Genomic DNA, 23,468 nt, shown 5'->3' with positions numbered 1-23,468 from the left:
GGGTCCATCTAGTGCAGCATCCTGTCTCACACAGGAGCCAACCAGTTCCTCTGGAGGGCCAACAACAGGGCAGAGAGGCTGAGGCCTTCATAACGACATCAGAAGAGCCCTACTGGATTCAACCAGTGAGAGTCCATCTAGTCCAGCCTCCTGTCTACACAGGAGCCAACCAATTCCTCTGAAGGGCCAGCAACAGGGCAGAGAGGCTGAGGCCTACATAAGAACATCAGAAAAGCCCTGCTGGATTCAACCAGTGAGGGTCCATCTAGTCCAGCCTCCTGTCTACACAGGAGCCAACCAGTTCCTCTGAAGGGCCAACAACAGGGCAGAGAGGCTGAGGCCTACATAAGAACATCAGAAGAGCCCTGCTGGATCAGACCAGTGAGGGTCCATCTAGTCCAACATCCTGTTGCACACAGCAGCCAACCAGTTCCTCTGGAGGGCCAACAACAGGCAGAGAGGCTAAGGCCTTCCCCTGAGAAGAACATCAGAAGAGCCCTGCTGGATCAGACCAGGGAGGGTCCATCTAGTCCAGCCTCCTGTCCCACACAGAGGCCGAGGCCTTCCATGATGTTGCCTCCTGCTCTGGGATTCTGAGGATTAGTGCCTCTGAATGTAGAGGTTCTCCTCAGTCACCATGGCTAGTAGCCACTGAAAGACCTCTCCTCCATGAATCTGTCTAACCCCCTTTGAAAGCAGTATATTCCTGTGGCCATCACTCCATCCTCTGGCAGCAAATCCCACACTTCCATCCCTTATGCTGAATCAGACCCTGGGTCCATCAAAGTCAGTATTGTCTACTCAGACTGGGAGCGGCTCTCCAGGGTCTCAAGCTGAGGTTTTTCATGCCTATTTGCCTGGACCCCTTTTGAGTTGGAGATGCCGGGGACTGAATCTGGAACCTTCTGCTTACCAGGCAGATGCTCTACCACTGAGCCACTGTCCCTCCCCATGTGTAAAGCAGCATTTCCTTTTGTCTCTCGTGCATCTGTCTGTCAGCTTCACTGGATGCCCTTAAGTTTGGGTATTTTTGGAAAGGGAGAAAAATTTGTCAACTCTCCACATTGTGCATAATTTTCTCAACCGCTACTATGCCCCCACCCCTGGTCAGAAAAGTCCCAGACTTCAGCCTTTCCTCATTATACGCTGCTGAGGACCTTCTCCAAAGTCCACCCTCCTGTCTCCACCTCGATATTCCCAAGCTGGAGTTGGCAACCCTATGAGCTCCCTGCCCTTGGGATGACAATTCTTAATATTAACACTGCCACAGCCTTTTTCCCCACGATGCAACACGATGACATCCCTTCTGGTTTGAGCTGGAAGTGACCTTGCTGCATCACTGGCAACACTGACTCAGGTCTTTTGGTGTGGCTGAAGCCCCCCCCCCACACACACACACCTGGCAACCCTATGTCAAGACTTTGGCCGAAACACTGGTTAACCCCCAGCAGAGTGGGGCCACCAATGGGCCTTAGTTCACCCCCCCCCCCCCGCCCAAGAGTGGCAGGTGTGCAGGAGGAAATGACTTCTGAGCTGGCCCCAAGTGTCCTCCTGGTCCCATAAGAAGCCTCGGTCAGGCCCGCCTCCATTGAGGGGGGGAGCAAAGGGCAGCCAGACCCCGCCCGCCTCCTCGAAGGGCCGCTGGCGCTGCCACCTCCTGGGCTCGCCCTCCCCGAAGGACGCCGCTGCTTGGGGGCGGGGCGGGCAGTAGAGCCGCCTCCCCTGCTGAGCCCCGCCCCAGGCCCCGCTCCCAGCCGGAGGAGGCGGCGCTTGCGCGGCGGGGCTGGCGGCGATGGAGGGGGCGCGGGTGGTGGTGGTGGGCGCGGGGGCGGCGGGGCTGGGGGCGGCGCGGCGCCTGCTGGGGCGGGGGGGCTTCGGCGACCTGCGCCTCTTGGAGGCCTCCGGGCGAGCGGGGGGCCGCGTCCGCTCCGTCAGGCTGGGTAAGCAGGGGGACGAGGAGGCGGAGAAGAGCCCCCAGCCCGGGAGACCCCCCCCTCCCCCCCGTTGTTGGTGCAAACATGACGGGAGAATTCCGGATGGGGGGGGTTGCCGCAGTGCGGCTGCGCGCACCTGGAAAGGGGCAACTGAGCCGGGTTGCCAATCCCCAGGTGGGGGCGGGGGAGGGAAATGCCTGCTGAGCACTCCAGTAATCCCTATGGAGGCCGATTCCCTTAGGGTATCATGGATGATTGATCTATGGGTATCTGGGGCTCTAGGAGTGGCTGTTTTCTTTTGAGGTAGAGGCACCAAATTTTCAGCATTGCATCTAGTGCCTCCCCCCAAAATACTCTCCAAGTTTCAAAAAGATTGGACCAGGGGGTCCAAGTCTGTGAGCCCCAAAGAAAGGTGCCGCTATCCTTCATTAGTTCCTGTGGAAGGAAGGCATTGCAAAGGTGTGCTGTCCCTTTAAATGTGACAGCCAGAACTCTCTTTGGAGTTCAATGATGCTTGTCACAACCTAGCTCTGGCTCCACCCCCATGTCCCCAGATATTTCTGGAATTAGACTTGGCAACCCTAAGATCTCCAGTTCAGACCTGAAGCTCTCTTGTGAGCCAGCCTAGATCAGGTTCCCCAGAGGGAGGGAACAGTGACTTCAGAGGGTGGTGGACTTCAGGGCATCGTGGCCATGTCCAGTTCTCCCCCCCCCTCCACCCCAGGCTCCACCGCCAGATCGCCAAGGATTTCCCACACTGCATCATGGGGGGGGGCAGGGTGTTTGGGAAGGGGCTGCAGGCCAAAACAGCTGTTCTCTCCTTTCTCCTAGGGCACAAGGTGATAGAGATGGGTGCCCACTGGATCCACGGGCCCTCCTCGGAGAACCCCATCTTCCGCTTGGCAGGGGAGCACGGGCTGCTGGAAGAGAGCGCCATGTCAGAGGAGAACCAGCAGGTGGAAATTGGAGGGCACCTGGTGCTACCCTCCGTCTGCTACTCCAGTGGGGGCCAGGTGGTCAGCCCGGACCTTCTGAACTCTATGAGAGCACTCTTCTTTAGCCTCTTGGAAGAAACGCGAGGGTTCTTCTCGGGCGCAGCAGAAGTGCCAGTGCCCAGCGTGGGCGAGTACCTCAGAGAGGCCATTGCTCGTCAGGCAAAGGAGTGGCCGGAAGACGAGGAGACAAAGCGCCTGAAGCTGGCTGTCCTCAGCATGTACCTGAAGATGGAATGCTGTTTGAGTGGGACACATAGCATGGACTTGGTGGCTCTGGGCCCTTTTGGGGAGTACGCCATCCTCCCTGGCCTGGACTGCACCTTCCCCAAGTGAGTGGCTGCCTCACTTCCTCCCCAGAGAGGAGCTTGCTCACATGTCTGGCATGGCAGGGAGGGTGGGGAGGCAATATGAGCTGGGTCTTCCTTGTGTAAGGAAGTTCCTGGTTGTTGACATCACCTGTCCTAAGAACAGAAGAGAAGCCATGTTGGATCAGGCTAGTTGCCCATCCAGCCCAGCACTCTGCGTCATACAGTGGCCAAAAAGCAGCTGTCATCTAGAGGTCATCTTTGCAATTTGTCTGGGGTGGGTTTTCTCTCTTGTGGGCTCTGGTTTTCTGCTCCCTTCTGTTTTGTGAGTGGGAGTACATGAACACCATGAAGTGCCTTATGCTAAACCAGACCCGCCCCTTGGTCTACCAAGATTAGTCTTGTCTACTCAGACTGGCAGCAGCTCTCCAGGGTCTCAGGCTGAGGTCCTTCACATCGCCTCCTGCCTGATACTTTTTAGCTGGAGATGCCGGGGATTGAACCAGGGACCTTCTGCGAGTTAAGTAGATGCTCTATCACTGAGCCACAGCCCATTCCAACCATTTTTTGGAGTGGAGGGGGGGGATCTGTGCCAAGACGCAGGTCTCAGTCTGACCAGGTGACTTGACTTTCTTCTCTGCTTCCTAGTGGCTATGAAGGCCTCATGGACCACTTGAAGGCCTCTCTGCCCAAAGATGTCTTGCTGTTCCATAAAGTGGTGACCTCGATACATTGGGGGGGCTCCTTCATGGAGACTGCCACAGGTCGGCTCTTCCCAGTGCAAGTGGAGTGTGAAGACCACGAGACATTTTTGGCGGATCACGTCATCATCACTGTCCCTTTAGGTGAAGTTTCTCTGGCTTTCTTGAGTTTGTGGCCATCCTGTGCTGAGAGATTATGCTTCCTTTCTCCAGTTCCCCCCACAAATGTCCCAGTGGTGTGCCAAGAGGAGGGGAACTCCCTGTGCCAGCTGCTTCCTCCTCCTCCTCCTGCCCACCTGGTTGCTCTGTGCCCTGAGCCCCTGCCCCATCTGTTGCACGTGGAAAGTCTCGAGCTCCCCAACCCTCTGGTAGAGGCCATAGATCAGCTTCACAGGTGCCTTGTGACTTACATGCTGCTATGGGGGATCCTAAGATCTGGGAATGAAGAGAGCAGGTTATTATGCAGGGCTTACATTTGTACCCCCCTTTCTCCCCAGTGGGGACCCCAAGCACCTTCCATTGTTCTTCTCCATTTCCTTCTCACAACAACCACCCCGTGAGGTACGTTAGGTTGAAAGTGTGTGACTGGCCCAAGGTCACCCAGTGAGCTTCCACAGCAGAGTAGAGATTCGAACCTGGGTCTCCGAGATCCTGGCACTCCTAAGTGCAACACGGCAGCTGCACATATGAAGCGCCTGCTCGGTCTGTGCTGGGCAGATGCTGTCCTTGCCTCTTTGCAGGTTTGAGTCTTTTCTAGTGGTGTTCCCCTCTTGGGTTGAAGTGTGCCGTGCCATGTGCTGCAGCCAGGCGAGTGGCTTAATAGCCTTCCATCCTTCTCCCTAGGTTTCCTCAAAGAACATCAGGAGACCCTTTTCCATCCTCCGCTTCCACCTCGGAAGGTGGCAGCGATTCAGCGCATGGGCTTTGGAACCAACAACAAAATCTTCCTGGAATTTGAGCAGCCGTTCTGGGAGCCAGACTGTCAAGCTGTTGAGGTGATATGGGAGGAAGACTCGCCACTGGCCGAGACCCCTGCTGACTTCTCGCTGGCTGCTGCCTGGTTCCAGAAGATCGGGGCCTTCGTTGTTCTCCACCCACCAGAGAGGTTTGTCCGGTTGGTTAGACTCTAGCCTGCTCTGTAGGGGAAAGTCAATCTAAAGTGGGTTTGCGTGAGTGGGCCTTTCTGCAGGCAGTTGTTGCAGCTTGACTCCTGAGCCAGACAAAGCAACAAATACACAATAACAGAAAGTGGTTAAATTACTAAAGATAAAATTTTTGCTATTTCCAAAATGTATTTTTTTTTTCAAAAGTGTGGCATGATGTGTGAATGTATTGAAACAGTTTGGAACTTGTAAAATTGTGGTCAACTTTCTACCCCTCCATGAGGAAGGTTGACTGAAATGTGCTGAGCAGCTAGCGAGCGACATCGGAGGTGGTTTTGGGGCATCCAGTGCAGGATTCCAGAACTGACACCACTTATTCTAAACAGAAGAGACCTGGCACAAACAAGCACTTGATTGGGCTGGAGGAGTTTATTACTGCATCTACGTGCAGGAATCAATTGAATGCTGTTGGGATGTATTCTGAATGGGTACTGGGTCCCATGCTCTTTAACTTGTTCATAAATGATTTAGAGTTGGGAGTAAGCAGTGAAGTGGCCAAGTTTGCGGATGACACTAAATTGTTCAGGGTGGTGAGAGCCAGAGAGGATTGTGAGGAACTCCAAAGGGATCTGTTGAGGCTGGGTGAGTGCGCGTCAAGGTGGCAGATGCGGTTCAATGTGGCCAAGTGCAAAGTAATGCACATTGGGGCCAAGAATCCCAGCTACAAATACAAGTTGATGGGGTGTGAACTGGCAGAGACTGACCAAGAGAGAGATCTTGGGGTCGTGGTAGATAACTCACTAAAAATGTCAAGACAGTGTGCATTTGCAATAAAAAAGGCCAACGCCATGCTGGGAATTATTAGGAAGGGAATTGAAAACAAATCAGCCAGTATCATAATGCCCCTGTATAAATCGATGGTGCGGTCTCATTTGGAGTACTGTGTGCAGTTCTGGTCGCCGCACCTCAAAAAGGATATTATAGCATTGGAGAAAGTCCAGAAAAGGGCAACTAGAATGATTAAAGGGCTGGAACACTTTCCCTATGAAGAAAGGTTGAAACGCTTGGGGCTCTTTAGCTTGGAGAAACATCGACTGAGGGGTGACATGATAGAGGTTTACAAGATAATGCATGGTATGGAGAAAGTAGAGAAAGAAGTACTTTTCTCCCTTTCTCACAATACAAGAACTCGTGGGCATTCGATGAAATTGCTGAGCAGACAGGTTAAAACGGATAAAAGGAAGTACTTCTTCACCCAAAGGGTGATTAACATGTGGAATTCACTGCCACAGGAGGTGGTGGCGGCCACAAACATAGACACCTTCAAGAGGGTTAGATAAAAATATGGAGCAGAGGTTCATCAGTGGCTATTAGCCACAGTATATATATATGTGTGTGTGTGTGTGTGTGTAATTTTTTTTTGGCCACTGTGTGACACAGAGTGTTGGACTGGATGGGCCATTGGCCTGATCTAACATGGCTTCTCTTATGTTCTTATGAACTCAGTGATTTAAATTTTCATAAATATTTCTAAAAACTTTTGGAAAAGATGTATTTTAGAAATAGCTAAAATTGTACCTTTAGTAATTTAGCCACGTTCTGCTGTTGTTTATTTGTTGACTTTTAAGCCCAGCAAGTTCCTTGACTGCATAACTGGAGAGAGAACAGCTGTTGCTCCCTGAAGATTAAAGGGCATGAGAGGAACAGGCTTGACTAGTTGAGTAAGAGCTCCAGATAACTTTCTTGCTGCATGAGTGCCACAGTTTTTCCATGTGCTGCAAATCTGGTTTTGGTTTTTGTGCTTTGAGAACTGATGCCCTGAATCAAAATCCCCATGACCCATAACCACCCATTCAAGGAAGAGCCCCTCTGCTGAGTACAGACTCCAGGAGCTGCACCAAAGCACAGAGAGTTTCCTATCCTGAATGGCAATTAGAGCAACTGCATTTTAATCTTGAATGGCAATTAGAGCAACTGCATTTTAATTTCAGGAGGGGTTTTTCCACCAGTGAAATACTGCTTCCCAGTTCCCCACCCACCCTGCTCCTAGCAGTAATTGGAGGGACCAAAAACATCCCTCTTCATTTTTTTTCCTGGATGCCTGGGCATATATTTTTCTCATTGATGGGTATTATGGGTGCTTATCAATATTGTACCAAAACAGTGAATAGGCTACAGATAAAGTATGTGACCTGGATGGCCCAGGGTAGCCGGATTTCATCAGCTGTGAGAAGCTAAGCAGGGTCGGCCTGGTGAGGACTTGGATGGGAGACCACCCAGGAAGTCCAGGGTTGCCACGCAGAGGCCGGCGGTGGTGAACCACCTCTGTGCATCTCTTGCCTTGAAAACCCAGGGAGGTCACCATGCTTGTATTTAGTGAAGTAGAGAGAAATAACTTCCTTGCTTGGGGGCAGGGTGCATTGCTTACCCTTCTGCACTGCATCATCAGATCCTGTTGTCAGGAGTGCCGTTTTCTTGCCCCCCCTCTGGAAAGGAAAGTGGAGACTTCTCATTGGACAGTTAAGCTTTGGATTTGGAGGTGCCTCTAGCTGTATCCACGTAACTCTTCAGCGGGGTGGTGCCAGCTGCTGTTAGGACTAAACTTTCCCAAGAGATGAGTGGCCATCTTTGCAGCTGGCAAAGTGGGCAGATTGGTGTTCAGAGGAGAGGGGGCTTTTTCCTGTAGTGCCTCCTGCCAATGGCCCTCTCTCCTTACTCCTCTCTCCGTCACTGGGATTCATCTGTCAGCTGCCAGGTGGACTCCATTCTGGGCCTCACAGAGATCACCAGTTTCCAGGCCAGCCAGCTAGTCCCAGCACACAAGACTGTAGACACTTTGGTTCAAGAGGAGACTCTCAGATGTCTTTGTTTGATTTCTCTATATGTGGCAAAGGAACAGGAGCAAATGGTTCTTGCCCACCTAGTATGTTCTATGCAGAATATGTACATTTATAGATATAAAAAACCCTTTTCTTAGTATTTTTAAACTTGCAGCAGTGTCATAAATATAGATCATAAACTGCAGCAGTGTGACCTTTCGTTTGTTGCTGCAGGCTGACAGTTTGCTTGCTCTGCAATCACGATCACAGGATTTAAGATGACTTGCAATAGGGCAGAGTCCAGGGGTCATTTTGTAGAAAAATAGGTGCTGGTGGAGCTCATCCAGGGATCGTTATGCAGCTGCAATACTATTCAATGGACAAGGAGGTGGAACTCTCAGAAAGGTTCAGGAGCTGCACTCCTGTGAGCTCCCACTGAATCTGAGGCCTGGGTATGTCAGTGATTAATCTTACACTGAAAGACATGTCTCTGTCAGTGAGCTTCCTCCAGCGGCACCTGCCCCCTGCCTCTCCCATCCCTCCTGGCTTTGGCAGTCCAGTGGCATTTGCTTAGTCTTAAAAGCCTTATAAACAAGACTTTCAGCTTTTAAATGTCCTCCGGATTCTGCAAGATCGGGCAATAGAACTAGAAAGTTCCAGAAACTACTATCTACATCACCTTTTTGTGGTTCCTTCAGTCTCCTCCACTTTCCAGATTGATGTGCTCATTTTCCTTCTTTCTTTTGTGTGTTTCTCACAACTTTTTGTGTGCTTCTCACAACAAGACCTGTTTGTCCCACTACACAGTCAGAGATGGTTCCAGGCCCCAGCCAAGCCCACCCTGCGAGATATGAGGCACCCCCAGATGCTGTAGATTTTTTTAAAAAATTCTGTGTCTGGGAGAATTTGCCAACAAACACAAGCCATCATTGTCTTAAAAAAAGAGGTGACATTTTTAGTAAAACTCTTACTATGTTAACAGTCAACCTCTTACCAAAAGTTGCTTGCCTGTGATTAATGTTGAACAGCGTCTGATAAGGGCTCCGCCTGCCTCATTGTGGTCCAGAGGTCTTTGTCCGTGTTTGTTTGTTTTATTTTTACTTCGTTCACCCTGTGCCTTTTCCCCCAATGGAGACTCAAAGCTGCTTACATTGTTTTCCTCTCATTCATTTAATCATCACAAAAAACCATGTTAGCAAGGCCAGGTGGAAAATGTGTGACCGGCCCAAGGTCATTCAGAAAGCTTGTGGGGCAGAATGGGGATTCAAACAGGCTTCCTCAGGAGGTGGTGGGCTCTCCTTCCTTGGGGGTTTTTAAGCAGAGGCTAGATGGCCACCTGACAGCAATGCTGATTCTGTGAATTAGGCAGATCATGAGAAGGAGGGCAGGAAGGGTTGCTTCAGTGCTTAGTTCTCATGGCCCTTTCTTACACACCCAGGGAACAGCTGATTGACACTTTGGGGTCAGTGAGCAATTTTTCTCCAGGGCAGTTTGGCCAGGGATCCTGAAGATTTTTGCCCTCTCCTGGGCATGGAGCAGGGGTCACTGGAGATGTGTGTGTGGCGGGGGGAGGGGAGATATTTGTGAATTTTCTGCATTGTGCAGGGGATTGGACTAGATGACTCTGGAGGTCCCTTCCAGCTCTAGGATTCTGTGAAACCTGGGTCTTCCAGATCAGTCCTCTAACCACCTCACCATGATGGCTTTCAAAGAGGCTTTAGCTGCCCACCTGAAAAGGGAGCCTAAGCAGCTATTTTCCCAGTTTTGAAGCCTCTCAGATCTGCTTATAGTTCCAAATGCTGTTCTTTTCATTTTCACTCAGGTTTATGCTAGAATTTTATCAGTGCCAACACTAACACTCTCAGTCTTTTGTGCCTTCTAAGTCAGGGGGTGAGGCATAGTACTGCAGCCCCCCCAAGTTTTCCACTCTGTACCCTCCTTTTCAGCACAAACCAGTCTAACACTTTCCTAGAGTGACTTCTTGCAGAACTTCTTGCTTGTACCTGCTGGACAGCACAATGCCCTCTCCTTTCTAACCCTCCAGATATCTTCAACTCTGGTCTTCTCCATAGACTCTACCTTCTTATCTCATTTGTACTTTTCCCCCCGAGAGACCCAGGTTCGAATCCCCCACTTGTGCCATGTAAGCTCACCTTTTCTGTCCACCTTTGAAAGGGGAAATGCAAAGCCAGACTATGACCCTGCATGGCCAGTGCAGGGGATTCAGGATGGTCCAGCCTGGGGGGCCAGGACCTTTCTCCTGATGGGAATTTTCCTTTTGCCATGCAGGTATGGACACATCCTCTGTGCCTTCATTGCTGGGAAAGAAGCAGAATTCATGGAAAGCCTGACCGATGCAGAGGTTCTCAGAGACCTGATGCAAATGCTTCGCCGCATGACAGGTGGGTGTCTCTTCTGGGCTTCAAGAAAGAAAAGGAAGGTGCAGTGGGGCGGCGGGGCGGGGCTGGAAGAACCCAAAATAATTGAATCAACCTATAAGGTTAATTGGGAACCAATGCAGGGCCAGTTACTAAAAACCACATGTGAAACCTCTGTGTTATTAAAAATACACGTTTTTATTATATAAGGGTTAAAAACATTTATGGCCCAATTTTATGTTTTTATTTATTTACTAAACATATGAATTGCCCAATCCCTGCTATTGTAAGACTTGGGTGATGTACAACATGAGTAAAAACCTACACATATAAAATCATGATAACAGTATATTTTAAAAAGATGGCAAATAAATTAATTCCCTTTTCAGACTGGCAGGTACTTCTCAGACAGGGTGAGGGTTAACACAAAGGTAGAGAGCGGGAGAGTGTCAGCTACGATGGAAACTGCCACTGTCCTCAACCAAAAGCCTGTCAAGCATGGAAAATTCTAATAACCATACATTGTTGCAAAGTTCTAGTTTATTGATAATCCAGTGTTGCTCTTTCAATGGACTTATTGAAAGTGATACTGGACAATGAAAGGCATACAGTATTAAAAGATATTTCAAAGAAGCAAAGGGAGATAAGGGAAGAATGTCACACCAGTGTGTGAACTGCTACAGTTTATGCATTCGACTATCTATTGTGGTTACAATCTCCTGTCTTCCCAGGCCTTAGCTTGGGAACAGGTTTGGCGCCTTCTACCTTCTAAGCATTCCTACATTTGTTACGTTAAAGGAGACTGAGGGAAATGCACAGAAAGGAAACAGGGAGGGGGTGCATGTCCTAATACCTAATGACTTCTAATACATTCAGAAAAGCATTATAGAAAAAAACAAGATTAATAGTCATATGCTTGACATACTGCCCCCCCTTAAGACCCACTTTGGGGTTTGTCTGGATGCAGTAGGTAAAATTGGTTTTTTTAACCTTGGAGCTCTCACATTAGAGGATTCGACCCACTCGTAACTGGGGGGAAAGTGTTTCCACCTTATTAAAAATATAACACCTCTCATCTTAATTTGGCACCTAATATTTCCTGCACTTCGTGGTGACTCTGGCCCTCAATCAGAATAGGTTGTGGCGCCAGGGGGTGAGGGTGCCAATTCATAGCTCCAGGATCTCGGCAAAGAAGGCTGCAATGAAAGACAGGGTGAATTTTACTAAACATTTTGGGTAGCTCCAGTTCCACTGTCACTTTATTTATCACCCTCTTTATTTTGTAAGGTCCCAAAAATTTGTGTGCCAGTTTTCTAGAAGTTTGTGGTAGCGGCAAGTATTGTTCCAGAAGCGCATTAAGCCGTTCCGTCTGACCGTCGGTTTGGGGATGGTAGGCAGAACTCAGCCCTTGTTCCATCCCAGTCAGTTTGCAAGACTCCCGCCAGAAGTTGGCAACGAACTGCGGGCCCCTGTCACTAATGACTTTATCAGGGAATGAGTATAATTTGACCACATTCTGGAAAAACAAATAAGCCAACTTCTTTGCATTTGGTAATTTGGCACAAGGAATAAAATGGGCCTGTTTCGAAAAAGTGTCCACTATTACCAGAATTACAGTTTTCCCTTGCGAGATGGGTAATTCTACAATAAAGTCCATGGACACTACTGACCACTGTCGAGTGGCCGTTTCTATTGGTTGCAACAGTCCAGGAGTTTTTCCCCCCTCTCTTTTTTGCCAAACCGGGCAAGTGGATACTCAGATATGTCCTTTTTCATTTGTGGCAACCAAAATTGCCTGTTGTCTAAGTGTAGGGTTTTTACATACCCGAAATCTCCCGATAGTTTACTGTTGTGGCAAAATTGCAATACCTCTTTCCGTAAGGGTTCTGGCACATATAACTTCCCGTCCCTGTACCAAAACCCTCCTTCCCCTTTCTTTACTCCTTCTGGCTTGGTCTGTCCCTCAGCCTCTACGGCTTTTTTCAGTCGCTCTCCCCCCCCACGTCTCTCCAGTCTGGTTCTTTTTAGATCGGGTAGTCACCATCCCAATTACATGTTCTGGAGAGATAATTGAGTTTATCACTTCTTCCTTTTGGCTGTTATGCTGGGGGAGTCTCGATAGTGCATCAGCTAGAAAGTTTTTAGATCCCGGAATGTGCTTCAGTCTAAAGTCAAATTTGGTGAAGAATTTGCTTTCCAGCTTCTAGATTCTTGTGGTCAGTCCAAATCTCAAAGGGTACTCTCGCCCCCTCCAACCAGGATCTCCAAGTTTTCAAAGCAAAAGTTACTGCAAATGCTTCCTTGTCCCACACGGACCAATTCCGTTGTTCCTGTGAAAACTTTTTGGAAATGTACACACAGGGGCGTAATCTATCTTCCTCACCAATTTGCATTAATATGGCTCCTACGGCCACGTCGGACACGTCACACTGGACAATGAGGGGTCTCAGTTTGTCCGAGTGGGTTAGGATCGGTTCACTGGTAAAGAGTCTTTTAACTTATTGAAATGCCTCTTGGCACTCAGCCATCCATGCTAGTCTTGCGCCCGGCCATTTGGCCTCCGGACCTTTCCCTTTAGTCTTTAAGAGGTCCGTGAGGGGCAGTAAGGTCTGGGCAAACCTTTGAATGAAGTTACGATAAAAATTCACGAATCTGAGGAAAGATTGGAGCTGTCTATGTGTCCTCGGGGGTTCCCAATCTAACAATGCTTGGATTTTAGCTGGGTCCATAGCTAGCCCTCTGCCCTATACTCGGAACCCCAAATAATCAAGTTCCATTTTATGAAACTCACATTTAGACAATTTGGCATACAACTTGTTCTCGTATAGGGTCGCAAGCACCCTCCTCACGAGTCTCACATGGGATGGCAGGTCTTTAGAATAAATAATTATAACATCCAGGTACACCACAACCACCTTGTACAGGTACTCCCATAGTACTTCGTTGATGAAACTCATGAACACTCCTGGGGCTCCTTGTAATCCAAACGGCATGACTAAGTACTCAAATTGCCCCATGGGGGTGTTGAAGGCAGTTTTCCATTCATCACCTTCTTTTATTCGCACTCTAAAGTAGATTGAGTTTTGTGAATATTTTCCCCTCTGACACCGTGCTCAATAAATCTTTAATCAATGGGATAGGGTAGGCATTAGAAGTGGATATCCCATTTATCCCTCTAAAATCAGTGCATATTCTCAACCCCCCAGCCTTCTTTTTCCTAAACAATACTGGGGCAGTGTGCGGAGCCATGGCGGGTCTGCTGAACCCTCTTATCAGATTTTTGTCTAAAAATTTTCTCACTTCAGCTTCCTCCGCCCACCCCATAGAGTATTGTTTGGCTTTGGGTAGTTGTTGTCCTGGGATCAGTTCCATTGCGCAATCCGTGCTACGGTGCAGGGGCAATTCGTCTGCCTCCTCCTCATCAAACACTCCTCATAAGTCTTTGTATTTTGGGGGGATGAACCTAACTTCTTCCACCGTCAAGCACAGTCTCTCATTTCTAGGGGGTGGCTCTACTCCCCACGCCTTAATCCACTGGTGGCGTTTGCACTTGCTGTCCGTGAAGTCTATGCTTTGATCCCCCCACCTAATGTCCGGCTCATGCTTCGCCAACCAGCCAACTCCCAGCACCACATCGAATGATGCTGAAGGGGCTATCACAAATAATTCTGTGTCCCAATGGTCCTCTATGCCCACCGGCACTGCCTGGGTTTGTTCCACGCATGGCTCCCCTTTCATTACTGACCCATCCATCTGTTCGGATTGGATGGGGTGGGGCAGGGGTGCCGTAGGCAGTCCTAGGACCTCCACTAATTTAGGGGTAATTATGTCTCTCGTCAATAAGGGCCCGTACATGTACGAACCTTTTCAGCTTAGAGTTCAACAAAGTCAAAGGGACAAACAAAGATCCAGTTATTCTAACCCTCAGTGGTGCCGTTAAATCCATGACCTGCTGTTTGGCACCGTTCAGTGCAGGTCGTTCCCGTTTCCCGCCGGCTCTTCTTCCCAGGACAGCTCACTCGACTCGTCCAGGAGGATGGTCTCTTCTTCAGTGATGGTGGGCGCTATGGTGCTCCCTCTGGCTGATTCTTTTGGGCGTCCTGGTGTCTTCTTTGGCGCTGGAGTGATGGCCTTCAGGGTCAGGGGGGGCCTCGAGGTCTTTCAGGGCAATTGATAGCCATATGATTCGGGTCCCCACATCGGTAGCATTGCCTTATTGGCGGGGGTTTGGTAGTTCCCCCGCTCTGCTGGGGTTTCTTCCCTTCTGGCTTTGCCCCTGACCGAGACTCACATCCCCCCTTTCCCCTTTGCTGCTGCTGTCGTTGTAGGGCCACCCACTTCATGTTGGTTTTTACTTCCACTGCTAGTTGTATCCACCCCACCAACATAGTGGGGCGAGCTTGCTGTAGGCACCGGTCCAGTACACTGGCGTTCAGGCCCCGGTGAAGTGCTCGATCTTCATCAGCTCGCTCCAGCCCCGGACCTTAGCAGCATTGGTTCAGAACTCGGCAGTGAACTCTCTCACGCATCTGGACCCTTGCTGCATGTCACATAGTGCTGTCAGGGCTCTAGTTTCTTGCAGAGGGTCTTCATATTGGATTAGGATTGCTTGCAGAGAAGCGGCCACCGTGTCTAGTTCGGGGCTCTGGGTCTCGAACAGGCTCACGTACCATCGCTTGGCAGCCCCCTTCAGTTTCGACCCCAAGTAGTTTACCCGGCTAAATTCATCCGGGAAGGTTCTCCCCCAGTAATGCATGCAGCTATTAGCCTGGATGGAGAAATATTCTACTTCATCTGGATCCCCATCGAAAGTGGTCTCCAGTTCTCTGCCCCTCCCGTAGTCCCTGGGTGAGGGATCGGGGCCCGCCAGCGGCTGGATCGGAGCTGGTTGGGCCGGCTGGACGGGTTGTGCTGGCAGGGCGGCTGGAATCACCGGGGGCGCCTGTTGGGGTGGTACCAATGGTATTCCTCTCCCAGGTACCGCAGGTCTCAGTGGTCGGTCTATTTGCCTGCGGATCTCTTGGGCCATGAATTAGGTATTGGCTTGGATTTCTTCCCGCAGCCCCCTGCCACCTCTGCCATCTCCCCTCTTACAGTTTTGAGGATGGGTGCTTCTTCCGGTCCCTCATCTCCATCTTCTTCATCCGAGTCTGGTACCCCTCCTTTGTCATCTGGTTGGGGACCTTCCCGCTCGTCTCGCTCCCCGGGTGGGGTGTTCACCCGTTCGTCTCCCGAGGGGCCTTGCCCTGCCGTTTTTCCTCCCCTGGAATGTCGGGTTAGGATGGCCTCTCTCCTGGCAGGCGTTTCCCCCCTCAAAGTGGTCGAAGTCTGCGGTTCCCACTTCTGTGGGGTGATCAGCAGTTGTTGGATGTGTAGAGGGGATCTACGCCCTGTGGCTCTCCTTGCGTCCAAGATGTGCCACGGAGGGGTCCGTACCTCTACATTCTCCAATGGGTTGAAAGGTTCTCTGTTGTCTGGGGCACCCTCCGCCATTCGGTTAGAGAGTTGCCAGTTCAGTTGAAGCTTTCTTTTGGAAATTTTTGAAATGTCAAGCATGGAAAATTCTAATAACCAGACATTGTTGCAAAGTTCTAGTTTATTGATAATCCAGTGTTGCTCTTTCATTGGACTTATTGAAAGTGATATAGGACAATGAAAACCTGGCAGAACAACTCCACCATACATTCCTTGTGGGATTTCATAATGTTCCGCAGGGTCCTAATGATACTCAGCAGAGTTCCACCAATTGGGCCAGGACCAAGAAAGCCCTGGCCCTGGTTGAGGACAGCCGGATGTCTTTGGGGATGGGGACTACCAGGAAGTTACTATCTGAGGAGCATAATGCTCTCTCAGGGACATACTGGAGAGGCAGTCCCATAGACGCATCAGTCCCAGACCACTCAAGGCCTTAAAGGCCAATACCCACCTTGAACTTGACTCGGAATTTCACTGGGAGACAGTGTAGGTGGCGCAGCACCAGATGTTTGTGAGCTGTCCATGACATTCCTCTCAGGAAGTGTGCCACCGCTGTATTCTGGACCAGTTGAAGCTTCTGAGTCGGTTTCAAGGGCAGGCCAGTGTAGAGCGAGTTACAGTAATCTAGCCTGGAGGTGACCATTGCATGGATCATGTGGCTGGGTCACGGTGCGGCAGGAGAGGGGCCAATTGCCAAGCCTGGTTCAGATGAAAAAATGCCAGCCTGGCAATATGCATGACCAGGGCCTCCATATTCAAGGAGGGATCCAAGATCACTCCCAGGCTCTCGATGGACTGTGCCGGTATCAATGGCACCCCGTCAAGAGCGAGCAACCTGTGCCCCAGTCCCAAAGCCATCTTTTCTGGATTCAGTTTCAACCTACTATGCTTCAACCACCCAATCATGACCTCCAAACCCGCAGCCAGATTTTATGGGGCAGTCTCTGGGTGACCATCCAGTAACAGATACAGTTGAGTGTCATCAGTGGCTCCAAGCTGGGCAAGGGGACACCTGGAGAGAAGCCTAGTCCCAGTGTGTCATCCAGGAAACACTGGAGCTGTTCAGCTATTGCCCTCTCAATTACCATACCCAGAAATGATAAGTTCGAGACTAGGCGGTAATTTACATGATCTAAGGAATCCAAAGTTGTTTTTTTCAAGAGTGATATAACCACTGCCTTCTTGAAACCCTCTTATCATGAAAGAACCACAGCTGTTGTCACTGAATACCCAGCTGCTTATTCGTCATAACTGACATCCAGGCCCAGAGTGTTTACCATGCCCTAAAGGCCTGCTAAAGGAAAGGGAAAATCCTAAATAAAATAACTAGGAAAACTTAAAAGAATATCATGTAGGTTCTTTTGGTCAGTGTGTTATCAGGTCCCAGGTCTATCAAGTAAAAGGCAAAACTTATAGAAAAATATAGAAACATTATTTACAAGATAAGAGGGAAAGGGAGACACAAAATGGGATGATAAAAACCAAGTAAAACAAACATTCTGTGCACAGAGGAACACCAAAGAAAATCCTGTGGCAATTTGCCTGCTTCCCTACACTGGACTGTGTAGTCAGTTAGCTAATTACCTAAGCTATACTCACTGACACTTATGCTGTCAGGCCCACAAAATCAGAGAGACGTCTTCAAAGTACCGTCCTCCTTCAACCTTGTTGTGTTGGTACCTTCTTGATGTCCTGAAGAAGGCTTCTGACTTGAAGAAGCAGAAGCTCCTTTTTTGTGGGCACCTAGCCTGATTTTATCTTGGCTAATTGATTGGTTAGCCAATCACTAACGCAGTCTAATCTAGAAGCTGTCATCTAGCTTTGGTTTAGATGTTAACCTGTCAAGGGTAGATCTGAACAATCTATGTCACTGTGGGCTGGCTTCACGGGTGTGACAAATTAATTTCCACTTTAGTTGGTTAAGTGCCTATTACCTTGACACAATGTTAGTGCAAATCCTGAAAAACTTACAAACACATGCAGACACTGAATACGCAGTTTCTTGACACCCTCCAGATATTTCCAGGGACAAACAGATAATCTCCATCAACGGGCCCCAAATCTTCTCATTGCCGGCTTTTACCAGCCATGAGGGGCCTGGATCAAGGAGGCATGTGATTGGGCTGACAGCACCCAGGATCCTGTTGACGTCAGCAAGAGAGCAGGTTGAAGGGATCAAAGACTGAACCCAAAGGCAGCCAAGGGGCCTCCAGATCACTTCCTGTATCAATACTGGCGAGTAGGTCATGGCGGAGTGACAGGACTTTATCTGCGAAAAAGCTTGTGAATGCCTCACAGCTAATGGACAAATCCCTGCTGTTTTGGTTCCCTTTTGCAAGGGATGGCAAAGATTGAATCACCCTAAACAACTGTGCTGGGTGTGATGTAGCGGTCACAATGAAGGCAGAGAGCCACCTTCACTGCCACCTCATGGGATTTCATAAGCGTCCTATAAGATGTTCTTGTAGCATTGCTGCAGACCCACCACCAAACTTGCTGAAGTTGTCTGAGTTCTTGTTTCATCCTCCTGAGTTCAATGGTATCCCAGGGAGATGATTTCCCGTGGGAACCAGAGGATGCCGGGGGTGGGGAGGGCAACCTTGTCAATAGCTTCAGGGAGATGGAGATTCCACAGAGCATTCTGGAATCCAGTAGGATCCATTCGTCTCCACAGGTGAGCATAAATCAGCTTGCCGCGTAGACAGGGGTGGGGGGAGTGGAGACACCCATCCAGGTCCTCAAGACAAGCTAGGCATTCAGAGGAAGAAGTGCCTGGCAGAGAATGTGCTCACTAGCGCCCTCTCTCTCTCTGTGTCTGCATGAATCAGGAAATCCACACCTGGCACCTCCAAAGAACATCCTAAGGTCCAAGTGGCATAGTGAACCCTTCACCAGAGGCTCCTACAGCTATGTGGCCTTGGACAGCTCTGGAGATGACATTGATGCTCTTGCCCTGCCGCTTCCTGAGGACGCATCAGATCCCAAGGTATGCCCCAAGCATCAGCACCCAAGTCCCAGATGTTGCAGGAGGCCCTGCTGAGTGTTCACAGGCGTGGAGTTAATCATTTCCTGAGCACTGCCCAATTTATCCACCAAGCAGGGCTTTTTTTCTGAGGGAACACAGCGGAACAGAGTTCTGGAAACTCCTTGTGGAAACAGAATTCTCAAAAAATGTTCAAAAGTTCATGAGGGGCACCCATATGTTTCTCCTTCATTTCCCTCTCAAGAAATGGTGGCAGGGCTTTTTTTCTGGAAAAAAGAGGTGCTGGAATGAGAGAGAAAAAGCCCCACCACCAGGTCATGTGCGTCAAGACTCCCTCACCTCCACGTTTCCCCACAGCATGGCTGGAATCTGTCTGCCAGCAACCAAACAGGCTGGGCTAATGGTCCTCTCTCTTCTTTCAGGCACTGCAGGTTCTTTTTGCGGGAGAAGCCACGCACCGAACTTTCTATTCTACTACTCATGGTGCCTTATTGTCTGGCTGGAGGGAAGCAGATCGCCTCATCCATCTCTATGATGGTTTGGAATCCCAGCAACCTGCGCCTAAACTGTGAGCCCACAGCTGGCAGGCAGAAAAGTCACTCCTCTTCCCACATTAGTCATGAGAGGTGGCATAGGAATGGTTCCCACTCTGCAGCCTTCTGACCAGTCTGCTGGGCAGATTCTGTCTTCTGGAGGCCATCGCCTGGTGGACTAATGCCAAAGGGCTCCTAACGCTTTTTCTGCATGCAACAGATCAGCCTTCGGAATAAATAATAAATCTCTGGCAAGGCAGCCCTTGTTTCCAGTTCATTCCCTGGGATGTGTAATTTCCTGCACTGAAGAACTCAGCTCTAGTCAGTGAGAACTTAGATAATGTTTAAAGCCAAATTCTCATGTTGAAGTAGTTGATGCTTCTCTTCTTACTTAGCTAAATGTGAGTCTTGTAAACAGACTTTTGGAGTGGCATCTGTGTTACAGTTTCTGTTCTGGAAGAGATGTGATCTGTTGTTCCTCTTTTGCATCCCTGGCAGCACAGTGTGGGAATTTCAGTATTCTAGAAGTGGAAGCACCTTCTCAGGCAGGATAGTTAAATTAGCAAAGAATGCCTTCCTGCATCCTAAAGTGTACACTGGTGAAGCACCATGATAGTCCTCCATAGTCCTTTTCCACATTCTGCACAGTCAATACATCCCATAATGTTCTGTGCAGTCCCATTCTTGCTGTTCCCTTTAACTGGTATTGGCAGCCATCCAGCTTTTGTGGTTCACCTGAAGCTCTTCCTGCGATGCACCTGAGAGTTTGGTTAATTTCTTCACTCTGGGCTCAGAGATCCAGGTTGCTACACCCTTCTCAGAACCCATGTGAATGTGAGCTTCCCAGAAAGACAGTAACAAGACAGGTTTTGGGGAAACTCACACTGGAAGTAGGGAAAATCCAGAAAGTATTTGATGATGATGTGTGGAGGCCAAAACTACAAATGCTGCTGGGAGAGGGGGGGTGTAAATGCCCCAAGGAGCAACAGGAACCCCACCTGATGTCAGGGCCGCCATCTTATGGACACTTAATCTGGGGGTAAGTGGTGGGAAATGCTGTCAAGTCCCAGCTGATTTATGATGAGCCTGGAGGGTTTTCAAGGCAAGAGAACTCGGGCAAGTGGTTACTTGAAAGATTTATGGTTGCCCAGGCAACCACATTTTGTGAACTTGGAACATGTGTTATGTTCTGTGCCTTGGGTGTACCTGGGCTCTTGGTGGGGAAGGGAAAGGCATCAATGCCTGTTTCCAGTTAGGAGGAGATGGCACTGCAGGGGGAGGACTGTTCAGGTTAGCAGGAGAATCAGGCAATTGGTAACGCCTTCGTACTGGACCCTCTTCAATGGGCATTATCCTGTTAATCCACTATTTGACTGGCTTTTGGCTTCAGCTGGAGGATGTGGTCTCAAATGTGATCCCTCAGGTTTTTAATCCTCAGGAATGTAGAACATGCCACCAGGACCAAGTCTTTGGAGAGGCGGCATCCATTTTCTAAATAATGAAATAAAACCCCTTCTGAGGCCTCCTTATCAAATGCAGTTCAGGACTTCATACAAGCTGTGATGAAGGTGGGATCATCCCCAAACATTTTGGTGATCTTACACATTGGTTCCATCTGGTCTTCGGTACTGATCAGCTGTAAAATGATGGGGTAGTAAATTAGCAATTCCTTTGCAGTGGACCTGGTAAAGCCCAGAGCATGGAGTCTGCAGGGCTGGAAGGCCAAGTTAAGAAAGTCCACCCTGGCTTCAGATGGATTCCTAATAGTTCTTGTGGAAGTTCCTGCTGACCCAGTTGTGATTCGTTGCAGAAAGAGCTTCAGGTGAACCACAGAAGCTGGATGTCTGCCAATACCAATACCCTGCTACAGGGAAGAGCAAGAATGGGACTGCACAGGACATTATGGGATGTATCCACCCTTGGTGGGTATGGGGAAGGCAGACATGACCTGGGCGTTTGATAGCATTGTTTCTAGCCACTCTGTTCCTTCTCACAGAGCCATTCAGCTCCTTGGGTTATTGAGGAGATAGGGATAATGCAACAGCCTGTTGGATTGGGCACCAAGATGCTTTTGGGGATAGGATCATCAAGATCCACTTTAATTCGATTTCAGGGCTGGTTTATGGACAGACTGCCTTGGTTGCCCTACTGTGGATGGCCTTTATTGGAAGGGAGGAGCCTCTTGGTTCTCTTGATACTGCTGGATACTTTCTGGATTGGCTGGCTGATGGGAAGCCCCGCACTCCAGTGGTTCCAATCCTGTGTGGCTCAACTCATGCGATTTTTTAAGCATCTCCCTGAAGCCACTGGAGGAATTCAGCAGAGGTTTGGAGTGAAGAGCCCATAATATGCTGACGACACATTTGAGGGAACTGACATCACAAATGAGTATCTGGCTTCAATCCAGATGACTGAAGCACTATTGGCTGGAGATAGCACCAGTCAATGAACGGTTGTGTTCTCCCCCCCCCCAAAAAAGTTCCAATATGCATTAGGGGCTTAGGTCTGTGTCTGCAGATGGATGTTCACATTTCTACCAGAAGCTGATTCCATCCCTTGCTCACTCTAAGCTTGCTGACTTCAACGGAGAGGTGAAACTCTGGCACTTTAAATCCAACAGTTATTGCTATGATAATGTAGGAAACTGCCTGTTAATCTCTAGTAAAATATTTTAAATTAATGTACTCTGTTACACTGTTGTAACTTCACGCTTGAAGAACTTTGAAATACTAAAGAACAAAGTTGGAGTTCAGTGGCACCTTTAAGACCAAAAAAGTGTAATTCTGACCAGAATTGAACTTGGTTGCATGCACATGGAAGCTTATATCCAGAATTAAACTTTGTTGGTCTTAAAGGTGCCACTGGTGTCAAGCATGCGGGTTCAATGACGAGTCGAAGTTGATACAAAGACTACATTTATTGATAGACCGATACTTTCTGTGTAACAGATTCTTGAGAGTAATGCTGCATATACATTGATACAATACTTTTAAGGCTTATTTCAAAAGGATTCCAAAGGATGGGGGTGCAGGGTAGCTTTCACACATAAACTATCATAAATGTCTACATTCTCCCAGTGTTATCAGGACTGTGTCCTTGCTTTCCCCAGATGTGTCACACTCCCTACCAGGAATGTATGGGAAGGTGCTGATTACTTCTTCTCAAGTTAGTTTCATTTCTCACGACTTCTACTTTTCAGGCAATAAAGCAAGGAAGGGGAAGGGAAAGAATAACAAAGCTAGCAAAGCTGGGTCCTCCATGATACTTCACAGACCAGTGTTAGGCAGAACCCTATAACAATCAGTTATCACTGGAATTTCACCATGCTTGACAACTGGACTCACACTTTGTTCTGTTGCTTCAGACCAGCATGGCTGCCCACCTGGATCTATTTCAAGTTCAAGTTCAGACATTTATTGGTATAAGCTGAATCTATTTGAAATACCAACCCTCTGTTAATTATCAGTGTTTAGCTTAGGATGTCGGAGTGCCAACAGTTCAGTGCTGGTGATGGAAAATTTATTCTAGATCCAGCCCCAGATTACTGCAGCGCAAACAACAGGCTTGACTTTTGTTACGTATTTGAGCAGAGAAAAAGGAAAGAGCACTGCTTTACTGAATGCCACACCAGCCAAAAATTTGAGCTGTAAAATTGTTTAGATGCACTCTGTTAAACAGCAATAACGTATAATCCTAACTATTTTCATGAGAGAGAGTTAGACACTTGCAGAGTCAATTCTAACAGGAAAAAAGGCTTTCATGTTGTGTATTGTGACTTTGGAGTCAGGAAGCAATGTTCTCCAGGCTAGTTTGGCCAAGGACGCAGGCTAATTTGGCCAAGGACAATCAGCTGGGCATGGAGCACAGGTCACTAGGGGTATGGGGAGTGGTATTTTGAAATTCCTGCCTTGTGCAGGGAGTTGGACTAGATGGCCCTGGAGGTTCCTTCCAATTCTATGATTCTACTAGGCGGAAGGCCCATTGCAGCCAAAAATACAAGACACTACAAACAAGATGGGCATGAGTGCCTGGCGTGGTGTGGGGCTGGGGAGGGAAGGGCTATTTTTCCACACACACACTGAAGTCTTGGCATCAACCCACCCACCATAGCTGTCTTCCCACCCCTGCTCCCAGCTGCAGCTATCAGTAACCCCTTGCGTAGTCTTGTTTTTATCCCCCCACCCTTGCCATTCAAGTCACCCACCTTGCCATCTTACCACCTGTCCCTCAGCATGCATTCCT

At 49.0% G+C, this 23,468-nt stretch overlaps 1 protein-coding gene across 1 annotated transcript; it reads left to right on the top strand.

The window, feature by feature from the left end:
- The first annotated feature begins 1,792 nt into the window (after nt 1–1,792).
- PAOX (polyamine oxidase) lies at nt 1,793–19,485 on the top strand. The gene is made up of 7 exons (XM_060240990.1): nt 1,793–1,940; nt 2,766–3,258; nt 3,883–4,079; nt 4,779–5,040; nt 10,147–10,259; nt 18,539–18,696; nt 19,116–19,485. The coding sequence occupies exons 1-7, from the start codon at nt 1,793–1,795 to the stop codon at nt 19,263–19,265; spliced, it is 1,521 nt and encodes a 506-aa protein (XP_060096973.1). The 3' UTR covers nt 19,266–19,485.
- Nucleotides 19,486–23,468: the final 3,983 nt, after the last annotated feature.

Source organism: Heteronotia binoei, chromosome 6 (assembly GCF_032191835.1).
Source record: "Heteronotia binoei isolate CCM8104 ecotype False Entrance Well chromosome 6, APGP_CSIRO_Hbin_v1, whole genome shotgun sequence".
Taxonomy (NCBI): domain Eukaryota; kingdom Metazoa; phylum Chordata; class Lepidosauria; order Squamata; family Gekkonidae; genus Heteronotia; species Heteronotia binoei.
Note: the sequence above shows the minus strand (reverse complement) of the source record. Positions and strands in the feature narration are given on the sequence as shown.